The sequence below is a fragment of the Trachurus trachurus genome, assembly GCF_905171665.1.
Source record: "Trachurus trachurus genome assembly, chromosome: 13".
NCBI classification, from domain to species: Eukaryota; Metazoa; Chordata; class Actinopteri; order Carangiformes; family Carangidae; genus Trachurus; species Trachurus trachurus.
This window is the reverse complement of record NC_139892.1, coordinates 19380558-19396407: the sequence shown is the minus strand read 5'-3', so window position 1 is coordinate 19396407 and position 15850 is coordinate 19380558. Positions and strand designations below refer to the sequence as shown.

At 43.0% G+C, this 15850-nt stretch overlaps 1 protein-coding gene across 1 annotated transcript in view; it reads right to left on the bottom strand.

The window, feature by feature from the left end:
* Nucleotides 1-8185: 8185 nt before the first annotated feature.
* The window catches only part of dync2h1 (dynein cytoplasmic 2 heavy chain 1), a 128826-nt gene continuing 121161 nt past the window's right edge, over nt 8186-15850 (bottom strand). The window contains exons 93-97 of the mRNA XM_083984702.1: nt 15638-15727; nt 10652-10761; nt 10478-10559; nt 9340-9456; nt 8186-8704 (exon numbers count right to left, since the gene is read on the bottom strand). Of these exons, the coding sequence (XP_083840828.1) occupies nt 8543-8704; nt 9340-9456; nt 10478-10559; nt 10652-10761; nt 15638-15727 (561 nt within the window). The 3' untranslated portion in view covers nt 8186-8542. The remainder of the gene's footprint in view (nt 8705-9339; nt 9457-10477; nt 10560-10651; nt 10762-15637; nt 15728-15850) is intronic.

The following is a 15850-nucleotide window of genomic DNA, read 5'->3' as shown; positions in this document are numbered from 1 at the left end:
AGGGAGAAGTTGTAAAAAGAGCAGGGAAGGGGGAGAGAAAGGGTGAGGTGCAGAAAGAAAAGAGAAGAACAAAAGATAAGAGACAAGACTTATCAAGGCTTACAAGAGATTGCAGAGAAGAACAGAGGAAAGGGAAAGAAAAGAAAGACAGAAAAAAAGCAGGAGATTCCCCTGAAGTGTGCATGTGTCTCCTGAGAGGATCACAGATCATAGAGACGAGTGACCTTGTGGTCATCTGTCAGCCCCTCTGACTCTGCTGGAGGCAGGATATCTCTCCAGGGAAAGAACTCACTGTCTCACACTCAGACCCACACCCTCTTGTACAGTACACAACCCCCTCGCACACACACACATATATAAACAAAGCAAAAGCATGGAATAACTCACCAAACAGCACAAAAGCTATGTTTTCACCCACTGTAGGCCGTCTGTGTTGTTTGTAATCAATAAACAAGATGGGCTCATTATTTCCTAAAGGCTTTTCCGGCTTTGCTGGCATCCTCACAACACAGTCAACTTTTTTATATTCAACCATCCATATCCTGTCTCCTATGGTATTTGTGCATGCACTGTATTTGATATGATGCCCACATAGTACAGAGCATACTGCCCACTGTGCTCGATGTACAGTGTATTCAGAAAGTGTTTCACTTCGTCATTATGGGGTATTGAGTGAGAGATGATAATATATCCTTAATCTTAGCATAAGGCTGTGATATAATAAAACATGAAAAGTATGAAGACTGAAAAAAATGGCTGCTTGAAAAAGAAAATAATAACTTTTTTGAAAAATGTTTCTTAGTTTTCAGCCTAAGTTCACTTTTCATCAGCAAATTAGATATTATGTAAATGTAGCACAAACATAAAGCATGAGGCTAGTCAACTTTTACAATGCATCCATAAAAGTTTCAAAAAGGTGGGGCTGTAATGACTACGGTTCATTTTGAATACGATACTGTGGAGGCAACAGCCAGGCCTCAGTATATCCAACCATCCTGATTCCCACAGAAATTAAGGACAGAGTTGTGCTGGTAATCATGTTGACATTATTAAAGCAGAAGTAAGCGGAATGTTTGTGTTAATATAAGTCTTAAATTGATATCTTCCGACGGCAAACACTTATATAGAGTGTAATATTCGAATATATCCGAACGAATTACGGGTCATTCAATATTCGTTCGAACCTCATTTTTCTAAAAACTGACAGCCCTAGCAGGGACTGCTAAAGGGCCTTTCACACCGAATGCAGCAGGCGGCGGAAGGCGGCGGCAAACCCATTCATTGTGTATGTGCTACCTCGGCGCACGGGCGAACGGCTCTGCGCCGAGCTGAGCGGCACGAGAGGTGGGCGCATGCCGCGGCGGCGCGCTGCGCCCTAATTAAAAAATGTTTAATCTGGGCGCAGCGCGCTGTGACGACATCTTGGCGTGTCCAATAGGAGAGGATGCAGTGGAGTCTGCAACAAAATCAGCCGCTTGCAGAGTGAAAACAAACGGCCAGACGTTCAGTTAAAGTGACGGGATGCATGAAGTGAGTTGTCATCCTCCTGAGGATCAGACCAACTCTCTCTAACTAGGCTGTTAAACTGCTCCCTGCTCAGCCTGACGCTAAAGTTCACCTGGAAGCGGTTGTTTTGTAGCTCCTGGCGAACATATACCCCCCTCAAATCCTGTCTTGTTTGTTCAGTCGCTGAGCAACCTGCGCCATATGTGTGCGCGCTGCCGCCCTGTTCTGCGCCTGTCTGCGCTGTACCTCGCGGTGGGCGCAGCGCATACCGCGCTCGGTGTGAAAGGCCCTTAACTCCATCGGCTGACAAGAAGTTAGCCAAAACGACCGGATCGCTTACTTCTGCTTTAAGAAAGAACAGGTCCAGCTCACTGCATCGGATTATAAACTATAACCTGCTGGAGACGCACTGTGATGTTGTGCCAAAAAATAATACATCTTGTAAGCAAACTTCTTTTGGATATGAAATAATCCATTTAATATGTAAAAACAAAAACATAAAACGTATCGAACAAAGAACCCAAAAATGCCGCCAGCCGCGGTCAAAAACAATGTACTTCCTGTGCGCCACACCTGGAATAATTAGTGGCCACCTTAAATGTCCTCCCATTATTCCCCCACAGCGCCACTCAGGCGCTCTGTGAGAATGGCTTCACCACCTGCCATTACAGAAATAAAGAGTGAGGCATTGCCTCCCTATGTCCATGCCTAGGCACCATTGCTGGTGTGTATTCCCAAAGACACACCACCAGGATGGATACATTACAGACAACTCACCAAAAAACAGAGCATCTAAATTAAATGTTCAACACAACACCTCCCCAGAATGAGAGATTCATGAGAGGTCAGCTGCTGTTTTGGAGCTCCATGGACATTGTCCCTGGTACTCAGGAGTCATAACAGTTCCATAGAGTGAAATTGTGCATATAGCCTAATACAAATTTTTCTTTTTCATTTTGCCAGGGTGAAGCTAATCAACTTGCTTTGGGCAGGCCTTGAACTTAATACCTCCAGTCTGACAGTAGTTTCCCTCTCCATGCAGATGACCAGACCATGGCTGGCTCACACACAGAGGAAGTAAAACCTTTCCCTCCTCTATTAAAGCACCACTGCATTCACACTGCAAATGCACAAGGCCATATCGCATCTATTTCTATATTAACAAGCTGCCAGATTTATGTGTGCAGGTATATACGGAGACAATACGGAGAAGAATAGGCTACAGAAAATAAAGGGATAAATATTAAAGATAAAACAATTTATAATAAAATATACATAAAGGAAAAAACTAAATGTCTATATCTATATTCAAACAAAAACAAAATGGGACGCAAGTCACCAAGCTAAAATGTAATGTTGGTTGGTACTCACAGGCCCATGTGATGACAGATGTGTGGGTGGGTTTCAGGTTGGAGGATAGTCACAACAGTTCAACTGACTGGTGGTGTCTTCACCAGTGGCACCAGGCAGGCAGAGGAGACATCTACCGCTCATCTAGGGAGAGTTACCTGTTCCTCAAACACAAATGTCCGCCTCTTCAGTCAAACACAACAGAAAACACAAGCACAACACAAACAACTTGCTCAGCATTAGCCACTAACTTACATGAGCTAAGCATGTTAGCACGTTATATAGTCACAACAAGTAGCATTAAAACTTGAAGAAAACTGCATTTACTATAACAATAAAATATAGACTTGTATATTTACCTTCAGTAGGTAGGTCCTCGTTGGTATTTTCTCCTTTTGCCAACGATATGGACATAGGCACAGTCAACCTAATCAACACAACTCATTTTGAGGATGTCAGCTTCGCTATAACATTAGCATGAAAACAGAATCACTTTTAGCATTAAACCTTTTTTCTACAAACGTATTATTACAATAAAATACGGACTTGTGCTTTTGCATGAGTTTGTGGGTAACGTTCATGGATGTATTATATTGGTAACGTTAGGTAACTTTCTGCTGTTGGAACCGAACATGCGCACTATCCACAAACATGGCAGCAGTCAGTCATTAGCCTATAAGATTCAAATATCGCTGCCGGGTGCTGCCCCTAAATTACCCAGGATGCATCAGTCATACCGGTTGAATCTGATTTGGCTAATGACTAAAACTATATGCATGATGTTGTATGATATAGTGTACTTATATGTAAGTTATAGACAAAAACGTTGGCTTCTTTCTTCTTTTTTTATCCACAGCTGATTCGAACTGTTGCTGGAATTCCTAAGGTGAACAAACAACATAAGCTAAAAGCAGTCTTCTTTTTTTATTTCTGTCTACACCAGGCATTTTACAGTAGACTGGCCTGCATGAAAAAGAAGCAGTTAACTGCACTGGAAAAAAAAATTCAACCAACTGATTACACTGTGTTTATTCCAAGCCCATACCACCAAAGCATCTCATACAAAAATGATATAGGATCATTTGTACCTTCACATTTTTCAACATGCTGTGCAATAACTTGAGTGCTCATTGGGGATCATATATAATTATGAACAGGTGCAGCACATTTTCATTTAGGCAGAGGCAGTAACTGACCGCTCATACATTACATTGCCCTAATAAAATCTATATTTTCATTCTTGATAGCAGAGCTGCCATAAGGAAAGGTCCATTACAGGATGAAGGTATCACAGACAGACATTATAGTGTGTAATGCTACAATATGTCCCCATAGACTTGAAGGGATCAATTATCTGCCTGGAAATCGTAACACAAATGTTAGATCAATTTAATGAGATGAAATAAATCTTGTGATCATTGTCAGTATAATAAATGTGATTAGAACTACACTTACTGTAAAACAGATTGCATTATTTATGTTGCTCTCAATCCAAAGCACATCAGTTCCTATAGTGAAAAGTCACAAATATAGAAGAAGCAAACATACTCAAGCAGGAATAAACTGTATTTGTTGAAGGACTATTTTCAGCTGCAGATTTGGTAGGCCACTGTGAAATTAGAGCAGTAAAATAGTGTGTGTGTAAAATGAATTACAGCCCCTATTTTCATTACAAGGAAGGAATGTGTCACTGAGTGCAAAAAAATAATTGTTTTTCAAAATTAAATTGTTTTTGAACAACAGTGAAGGTCGCTGGCACAGAGTAGGCTAATAGATCAGATACAAGTTTGCTCATAGATGCATTGATGCAGTGAGTGATGCATTGTTGGTTTTGGTCTTTTAACATAGACATGTAGAAAACCAGGACCAGGTCCATCCCGTGCATCCTCTGTAACATTTGGCCCTCCTGTCTCTGATCACCATTTCACTCCACACCTCCTCCACACTGCTCCCTGCAGTGTATTTTCAGCACTTTTTCCTCATCCTCCTCCCAAGCATCCTGTGGACGCCGTTGGCTTTTCCTCTCACATCCCACCCGTGAAAAACTTCTGCTAGGGTGGGACATACTGGGACTTCTTATTGGAAAAACAGCAGAGTGAAATGTGGCAATCAGCAAGTGCTGACTGAGTACTTGGTTACAGTCCTGGCTGGACCTAAAACTGACTGAAGTTTCCTCAGAATCCTACACATACAGTATGTATCGTGACAAAAACAAAAAACAAAACACTCACAGTCCACATAATATCATGAACCTAATGACAATTCTACCGTTTGGCAGCAGCGTAAGTGAATTCTGCGCCGACGTGAACATGCAGCTGGCTCTGACTCATCTGAGGTGTGACGACTGCCTGATGCAGCAGTGATAAACATTTTCATTTCAGAAACCCAAATGAGAAATTTAGCCTTGTGCAGGAGCCTGAAACATTTTTTACCACTGTTGCTTCACGGGGGACCCAACCAGATGTCATTGAGCAAACTGGGTGCCAAAAGTTGAAATAGCCACGCTGGGTGCACATGACAAGCTGCGTAAGGGCACAGCAACTGTTGATGAATGAACAAATCTGGTCAGGACAGGAAAGCGATTGAAAAGCTCTTATTATTACTCTGTTTATACCCTGGTGTTTGTGTGTGTGTGTGTGTTTATTTTGTCTGAATGTTTCATGTATGTGTAGCCGATGTCGATCTGGCCCTCTGCGTTGTGTTTCTCACGGCCTGCCCTAGGTGGGGATCGATCCCACGACCTCCCGCACCGGAGGCGACGATGCTAACCTCTTCGCCAAGAGGTTGACAACCACTTGGCAGGTTGGTTAGCACGTCTTTTATGGGTGGAGTGAGTGCACATCCGTTACACTCACCCCCGCTGAACTCACTCCACCCAGGGCATCCGGGTCACGGCACCACTGTAGCCGATGTCGATCTGGCCCTCTGCGTTGTGTTTCTCACGGCCTGCCCTAGGTGGGGTTCGATCCCACGACCTCCCGCACCGGAGGCGACGATGCTAACCTCTTCGCCAAGAGGTTGACAACCGCTTGGCAGGTTGGTTAGCACGTCTTTTATGGGTGGAGTGAGTGCACATCCGTTACATATGCATATAGAAAGATTGACTGATACCAAATGGATTGTTATGTCTCACATAATCATGCTTTACTTTATTGTATTGTTACTTTAAAAACATACCAAAGTCACCCAAACACTGTGGATGGTGGGGGCGCCATAGAAGAATGAGTGGAGGAACTTGTGGAAGAATGGATGGAGGGTCAGGAAAAAAAAAAGGTGAATGGAGCAGAAACAGGATGGAGAAAAGAGGAAAGAAGTAATGTGGTAATACTTTATTATGTATGAGGCTCTATTTCAGTGTGGGTTTTTGGCTGTTTTGAGATACTTTGCTGAGGTAAATCAGCATTTTGTCATTTTCAGGTAAACAGCGTGTGCCGCATTTAAATCGTTCTGAAACAGCATCGTTACGTGTGGGACTGAGATCAGAAACAACAAACAAACAAACAAACACTCACTAAAGCAGTGACTGAATGCCATCAGTCAGAATGTATCACAATGTTTTTTTTTGGCATGCCGACTTGTGATAAAAACAAACTCTGTAAACACATTACCTTGGAAACAAGCCGTTGGCAAAGTGTTTTGTGTTTGCTGCGATGCTGATGTTAATTTTCCACCTCTGCCTGCAGGATTACTAGTCATCAAAACTTAAGGAAGAGTTGCGAAACAACATTTGCTGTTTTGAATTGAGTTTCCTCAATGCATAATTTGTGTAGAGCTTTTGGCAGACCTCGAAACAACTCGGGAAAAACAACCAGCTCTTAAGACTAAGGGTGTGCGTGTGTGTCTGTTAACAACGTCTTAAGGGTTTATTATTGGCTATCTCATATTAATTCAAAACTGCTGTTCATCACCTGCCTAAACATTTTCTCTGTTTCCCTCATCTGCCTGTCGTTCATTTCTCCACCACTCCCTCAGTACTTGTCCTGACCCCCTCCCTCCATCTCTCTTCCTTTAACCACACTCTCCTCCCGGCCTCCATCACCTGTGCTGTTCTCATTTTCCTGTTTCTGTACCATTTTTTCCAAACCATTTTATTGCCTTTTTCTCCCCCCATTCTCACTCCTCGCATCATCTCTCCCACTGCCTCCATCCCTCTGTCTCTCTTTCACTCTCTGACCCAGAGGGCCGTGTTTCGCCGAAATCCAATCCTCTCTCTTTTTTAAACCTGCTGTTCCATTTCACTCCCATTTTGTCACACTGCAGTGCACACACAAAACCCGCTCCTCCCTCATTTCAACCCCCTTTTTCTGTCTCCACAAATACACACACACACATCCACATAAGAGTGCACACATGCTCACAAACATTTGTTCAACTGCATAAATACTAATGAAAAAGAGGCCTATACAGAAAAAAGAAGAAGATGTAATTAAGCCATCAATCAAATTTGATGCTCTTGGTTGGATTCATATACAAACACTCACATACACACTTTACAAACCTTCACAGCCTCCCTTGTAGTTCTGTGGTCATCCATCACAGCTTCACTGACTCCACTCAACCTCAACTCAGAACCAATCACACAGAGGTTAGGGACTAACCGAGTGCTTGTGAGTGAGTGTGTGTGCGTGCGTGCGTGCGTGTACGTGTGCTTGTGTGAGTGTGTGTTTAAGAGAGTGAGACAGAACCATTTGCTTTGAGAAGAGACACTGAGACATTTCATGCCTGTAAAGCCCAGTTCAGCAGAACTGAATGAGAGGCAGAGGGAGCAGGGTGAACTGTGATCTGCATTGTTTACTGTTGAGCAGCTGTGACTGCTGATAGTGTGTGGTGGAGGGTCAGCTCAGGTCCACAGCACACCTACACACCCATTACTCTCAACTTTACATTGATAAATAATACTACAGTGAACTTAAATAGAGGGACTTCTTCTCCAACCATGCTACTGGAAGCATCGCCATAATTGTGACTACTACGACTACTCTAAAAACATAAGAACAATAATTTCATTTATTTCACCTTTATTTGAATAAATAATGTCCAAAAATACAAGTGAGACAAATGTTGAAGGCTAAAACCTTCAGCAAAATGCAACGTAAGACTTGAATTTCTTCACAAGCTCAGGAAAGAAACATGAGAATTACAAATGTACAGCTTTAAACTCTTTGAGGAAATGTATAAAATCAGTTGGAGTAATGTATTACGAGACTAACAACAGGAGAGCTCAGAGGTATTAAAGTGTATTACATACTGAGATGCAAGTGATATTATTTTTGTATCTCATTAAACATTGTTGCAGCTGTTTTATTTGTGCTGTCTGGTGCCGACAAAAACAACAAATCATTCTAATTCATGTATTAGAAGTTGCTGTTAAGCCTTATTCCCAGAGTGTTTTTCCTACACTCTGGTCCTTTCACTTGCACTATATTATGCAAATGACAGTGACATAAAGTAAATGCATTACAGTTTCTGGTCTGCAGGCTACAACGCTTGATTAGAAAATTACGGTGTCAGTATCAGAGCCTGACATGTTTGGAGGATTAAAAATGTGGCCTTTATATTTGTTGCCCTTGTCAGATGTGCCTTTTATGACAATATTATCTGCTCATATTATCTGCACACAAGTCGTAGTGAGGTGCCAGAAGCCCTTATTATTAATGTCTCTGTAGTTGCCATTGGACTGATTCCCTCACTGTTGTTTAAGAAAGAGAGCAGCTCCAGTCTGTATCCACTGGCAAGGGTTCGCTCCACAGGGCAGACAGATGTGTGTCACCACCTTCACCCTCTCAGAGCTGGTGTACAGGGGCAGCCAGATACTGTCCTCCGACGCAGCCGAGTCAGCAGCAGAGCTCTGGAATCGAAGCCATAAATCACAAATGAATAAATGTATTGACAGCTGCTGTTTATTTCAGTAGTTTACAAGTACTGGGAAGACAAAAAAAGAGCGATAGATGTTCTGATAGATGCCTGACAAAAACTAAACAACGATCAAAATCTCCAAAGATCCCCATTAGAATACCAAATGTTTACCATTCTGCCAGTGTCACACAGCTGCAGTACGAGTTTGCTAGTTTCATGAGCATATTTAAAATTACAAATAATCTAACTATACTAAAAACAAAAATGGTTCTTTGAGACGACCATGTTCTGTGCAAATCTGAATGTCAGCCAGAGTACAGGCTCTCCAGGTGAAGCCAACTAGCGCCGCAATGATCAGTAAATTAATTGATTCGTCAATTAGCAGAAAATCACTTGGCACCTGCTGTGATGATCAATTAATCATTGGTGTCGCTTACCAAACATGTGCTGATAACAGCTTGTTAAATATGAGGATGTTTTATATTATGATAAATAGATTATCTTTAAGTGTGATGGGACAAAACAAACAACATTAATATTTCACCGTGGATTCTGGGAAATTGTGATGGGAGTTGATCGCTACATCTCAGGCAACAATATGTTGCCATTTAGAACACAAACACATACCTGTGGAACCCAGGCCATGTGGCAGGGCGGGACAGCTGACACACTGGGAGAGTCGTGTTGATTCTCACAAAGATGGACGCCATCGAAACTGCAACCCTCCAACTGGAGACCACCGACCTAAAAAAGAAAAAGAAAGTTAGAAAGACTGGTTGAGGGGCAGTAGATGAGAGAAGATGGAGTAAATGCAAAATGAACACTAGGTGATGAAGAACCTCAGTAAGAGATAGAAACAAAGAAGGAAAAGAGAAAGAAGAGAGGCAAAGAGGATGGAAACAAAGGGAAAGACGGAGCATGAGAGGAAGACACGCGTCGCCATCACCAGATTAACTAGTATGTTATGCACATGGTACTGTGGATTTTCCACAGTAGGGCCAGACAATAAAGGGACCTCTGGCATCAAATCAGACATACACACACACACACACACACACACACACACACACACACACACACACACACACACACACACACACACACACACACACACACACACACACACACACACACACACACACACACACACACACACACACACACACACACACACACACACACACACACAAGAGAGCTCATTGCTTCACCACAATTATCCCCTTGCTCTTTCACTGTCAGATGTCAGAGTATTTCCCTTCCCTCCCTGCAGCTGCAGCCTCTATCGAGCACCCACACCCTTCCCCTCCCTCTTTTTAACTAAGTGCATGTCAAGTTGTGCCAATTCTTACTGGCATGACAGAAAATGAAAAAAAAAAATGTCTAAAAGAATTTAAATTGTAGACAATACAATCACATTGCCCTTAAATCAAAGAATGGAGGTCAAACACAATGAAAAGGGAGGTCTTGTACACTGTGCAGGCTCCCAGTACTTCAACTGTGGGAATGTCCGTCAGTCAGATGCATCAAACGCACAAGAGACCTGGGATTACCTCTGTCAAAGTCTGTTGTCTTTCTTAACTCTGATTTCTTTGCTCTCAGCTTCTGCCTTCTCTATTCTGACAGGCCTTTATGACATTATATTCCAATTATCACTTTGTCGGACTCTGTATTTATAGCACCACTATGTCTGGCTATGCAGGAGCAGTATGCATCTGCTCTCTGAGCGTGTGAACTGTAGGTTCATGTGTGTTTGTGTTAATTTTACCTTCACTTGCAGTTTGGCTTGTGCGATGGGACTCCTCCATGACGACATGAACACCAAGCTATCCATAGAGCACCCCATGGACCTAAAACCACAAAACATGTTATTAACTTCAGTCCTCTGCTCATTCTGTCTCACAAGTGTGTTACACATAAACCCACGAGTGTTTGGTGTTACCTGGCAGTTTCCTGCCTCAAAGCGTTGAGGAAGGTATCAGGGTGAAAGAGCTCAGACAAATCTATGATGTCTGACAGGAGGGCTTGTCTGCCTGCACGCTCCACCCAGCCCTGCTTATACAGACACACACACACAGATACAGACACACAGAATAATGAAGCATATACCCAATGAACACTCAAAGATAACACATCATTTAGGAATACAATCAGTTTCACACAGGTGTCACACAAGGAATTTAGAGGATTAATATAAGACAATGAGAATACACACAATTTACTTCAGTTCATGTGGTGTCATCTTACACAGAGAGACCTGACTATTTGCTCTAAATATTCACTCTCACTGTGAATAGTTGGTTTCAGAAAATACACATAGCTAATATTTGCATTGTACACACACACACACACACACACACACACACACACACACACACACACACACACACACACACACACACACACACACACACACACACACACACACACACACACACACACACACAACCAGGGATGTAGAGGTTTGTGCGTATTTGTGTGTGTATACTGCAAAGACAACAAATGGAGAATCCACACACAAGTTCCTAAACATGAAGCGTGGATCAGTGTGACTGGAGATAGACCCTGCTAAGCCTGATCCAATGTGCTGATCCGGTCTGCCTTGTTCAGCAGCACCTGCTTTGATCAGTAAGCAGTTTCCTTCTGTGTCGCAGCAAGAACTAGTCAGTTTTGTCAAAGGCACAGTTCAGGACTTAACCTGATACCATATCACACAATACAACCACAGTTCTTAGTTTGTACGTTTCTTTTTTCTTTGTTGCACAGCGGCACAGAAACTGATTCCACTGCCCTTTTTCACACTTACAGCCAAGCTTATCGTGATAGAGGCTTGTACGGCTGCAGTGGCCAGATTTAAACCCTGAGAGTTGACATAAGATTGAAGTCTTGATCTACTCTGGGCCCCCTTTTTTTTTTGCATTTCCTTTTTTGACAGCTACGCACTTTTCTCTAAATCACCATAGAAACTAGTGGATTTGGAGGTCAGCTGAAGAAAATTGCTGACAAATAGAGGCAGAATGAGCAAACATCTGATCCAATCTCTATTATAAATGGATTCATTTTTAGCACAGCATCAGTCTGCACTGGCTTTGGAGATAAATTGGAATGAGCATTATGCAGAGAAAAAATACGCACACATGCAAGCCCCTACTCCCACACAAAGAGGCACATACTTGTTGGCGGATGCGTGTGTGCACATAGAATCACACACGCACCCATGCACACAGGCACGTGCACACACACACAAGATTCATGCACAAGAAAGATTTTTGGCCAGTGGGTGCATATGCATAGTATTTATGTGCATATATGTGTGTGTGTGTGTGTGTGTGTGTGTGTGTGTGTGTGTGTGTGTGTGTGTGTGTGTGTGTGTGTGTGTGTGTGTGTGTGTGTGTGTGTGTGTGTGTGTGTGTGTGTGTGTGTGTGTGAGCATGAGGGTTTTCAAGGTCGTCAGGCACGTCTGGATGCACTGCTGTGCTGTTAGCTCTTTATTCTTCTGCAGCTCCACACAGTAGCAGCTCAGGCCGACTCCGCCTTTATTAGACTGATTAGCTAACAGGACAGAGACACTCTGCTAACAGAGATATCACTCAGTACTGATGGGCAGAAATGGACAGTTAAGGACAGTGTAGCCTCCAGACAGACTCACATGAAGACAGATGGAGAGCAGGTAGACAGGGAGACAAGCAGACAGAGAGAAACGAGAGATGACAGGCAGACAGGGAGACATACACACAAACAGATGCGTAGGCAGGCAGGCAGGCAGGCAGGCCAGCAGATAGACAGACACAGGCAGGGAGACTCGCCCACACGAATAATGAAATGCATCAAATTCACATAGAAATAAATAATTTCTGAATGTGTGTGTGTGTGCTGTGTGTTTGTGTGTGTGCATTCTAGTCTGCCAGAGCATATTGAGGTAGGTGTACAGTCAGACACACTCATGAGGAGATGAGAGGAGTTTCAGCCAGAGTCTTTATTTCCTGGCACCAACCTATGGCTGACACTTCCCAGAAGCTCATAATAATCCCCTTTTATTTATGAAGCGCTTTTGAAAACAACATTAGAATTTTTCTGGCATGCTTTTAGTCAATTCTTTGCCTAGATCTCTAAATAAGCTTAACCTGAACCATAACTCTGAAGTACTTAGTTTGGTCCTTGGACTCAGCTGTCAGGTGGAGATGCGCCCAACAGAACTCTACTGCATGTTTTGTCATATCTGGGGTGCAAAGTCCTGTCCAAAAATAACAAAAAAATAATCCTACAATCTAATCACTACTGGAGGACAAGGCTCCCAGTAGGATATAAATGCATGATATATTTAAATGGATCCTTCAATATACTCCTCTTTATACTAATGCTGATCAGAAAAACTCTTAGGCTTACTTAGGGCCTCTTCTCAAGGGCACCTGGGACTTGTAACAACCAGGGAGGCTTTTACTAAATGCCTTTGCTACAAGTGCACAAAAAGTTCACCAATGATTTTTTTTGAACTCGTCTTTTTTGCTGGAGACCATGGTGCCCTCCCCTGACTGAATTTCAGTCCCTGAAGGAATAATTAAATCACAGACCTGATTAAAAATTGTTTTGAGAAATTTAATGAGCACATGGAAGATTTTCTTCACACTGCAAAGTTTAAAAGATGTCTCCAAAATCTCCAAAATGGCTGTTTGTCTTAACCCTCAGATCCTGTTAAAAATCACTAATGTTCTAGCCTCGTAAACCAGCCTCTCGCGGAAATGCATTTCATTTCATTTCTCGGGAGAGTCTGGCCTCATCCCCCCCTCTAAGCGTTTGGGCTGGGCGGGAGCTGGGCGGGAGTAGTAGTAGCAAAGACGGTTTAATATCTTTGGTAGTAGCGTTGACAGACAACCCCATTCAGCCAATCAGCAAGTTGGTGTAGTGACGGGGCGTTGCACCAGTCGGTCCCTGATTGGCCAACGTGCTGTGTCAATCACAGCGGGCGACGCTGATTGGCTCGGCCTTCTGAGGGTTTCAGTCCAAACGCTTAGAATGGGGATGAGGCCAGACTCTCCCTCGGAATGAAATGAAATGCACTTCCGCGAGAGGCTGGTTTACGAGGCTACTAATGTTCTCCTGTTAGGGACAAAAAATGTCCCTGTTTTCAAACACACACCACGTCAAAGTAAAAATAGGTATTACAATATTTTTTTTTTTGTTGCTTAGGGTTAGGTGTCTTCTAATGAATGATGTGTAATTTCATCAATATTTTTTATAATTTAACCCTTTCACAGCCTGTTTTAGTGAGGGACTGCTAATATCCGTCATAAAAATGTTGAAAAACTGCAATATATCAAAAATATTGAAAATAATTTTATTTCCTCCAACTATTATGAGAACAGTCATATGTCTGCCTTTGAACAGGGCCAACATTGATTTGTTTGCTTATACTTTGCTGGAGCATTTTTTTCATTTTATATGTACAGTTTTTTGTGACATGTCGGCTAAAAGGCATGATCACGTGACTTTCTGTGTAAAAAACATGACATCATAACACACATATGGCTAGAGGAGAGTTAAAAGACCATCATACTTTTTACTGGACCTCAATCGACCAAGGGAAAGTAGTATGATCTGATATTTTAGATCGGAGTTTTGAAAAAAGCGTCAAATCCTCCAGCCCTCTCCCTCACGTATTTTACCCGGGCGGCGATGCACCATTCCTGGGGAGCGCTCTGGCAGGGCCCACTCTCTGGTTCTTGAGCTTCTGGGACTGGTTCTGGTTTTACAGCTGCTGCTTGCAGATGATGATAATATTTCAACTCCAGTCAAGTCCCACTGCACCAGGACACACACATGGACCCCCCCCCCCCCCACACACACACACACACACACACACACGAATGCACGCGGGCACGCGCGTCCACTGATTACGTTATTGCAATGTCAACTTTTGGACTAAGAAAATGAGGAAAAAATGGATCAGCTGGGCAAATTTTGATCAAATGTTAAATCTGGTGAAAATCAGAGACCAAATCACTTCCAGCATCATCAGGCCGATGTAATCCCTCAGCTCGATCCCCCCCAGCATGGACCAGCTGCAGCGAGGTGAGTCCCCCGGGGCAGCGCGAGTGGCTTCACCCCGGCAGCAGACTCACATGGCGGGGCCAGCCGGAGAGAATGCCCCAGACTTCGGAGCCACGTCCTCGCGGTAATATGAAGTGATATTTCAAAAATCGCCCATAAACCTATATTTTGACTTCCCCTGATGTGAATGAAACCATGAAAATATTAAAAATATTTTTTCTGGGACAAAATAACCCCCAGGTGAAAACGTGTGGTTTTTGCGATTTTCAACGGATCTCTATGGGGGCATTTTTTGTCCCTATCAGGAGATGAGGTCCCGACGCGATAAACAGAGAATTATAAGGTGCAGACAGGAGATCTTTTAGGAGCATGATGTACCTTGCAAAAGCCACCTCTCTGCAACCTACGAACATTATAGATAGCATGATCACAGCCAAAATGACAGCCAGATTAAAAATCATTCATTCATTCATTCATTCATTTTCTATACCGCTTATCCTGCACTAGGGTCACGGGTGAGCTGGAGCCTATCTCAGCTGACTTCGGGCGAGAGGCGGGGTACACCTTGGACAGGTCGCCAGTCTATCGCAGGGCCGACACATATATAGACAGACAACCATTCACGCTCTCATTCACACCTATGGGCAATTTAGAGTCACCAATTAACCTAAGCTGCATGTCTTTGGTCTGTGGGAGGAAGCCGGAGATTAAAAATCAGATGGTACAAAAAATGTGCCAACAGAATCTGAGGGTTAATCTACAAATATGTCTATTCATCTGTGAGTATTTTGAGAGCCTGTGGAGGGAAAGGGGAAGAAACAAAGAGAGACAGACTGACAAGCATCAGGGTAGAGTGTGTCTATAATTATATATGATCTACCTGTATGGCAAGAGCTTGTGTTACCACAGCTCTGAGGTACTGCATCGGCTCCTCTGGTCCCTCCCATTTATTCTGCCATGTTGAGGGGCACTGAAACAGAAAGAGGAGGAGAAGTTATTTAAAGGGATAGTTCACCCTAGAATGATATTTCGCTCATTATCTACTCACCCTCATGTTGACTAAGGGCAGGAAGAATTTTCAGAGTCCACCGTC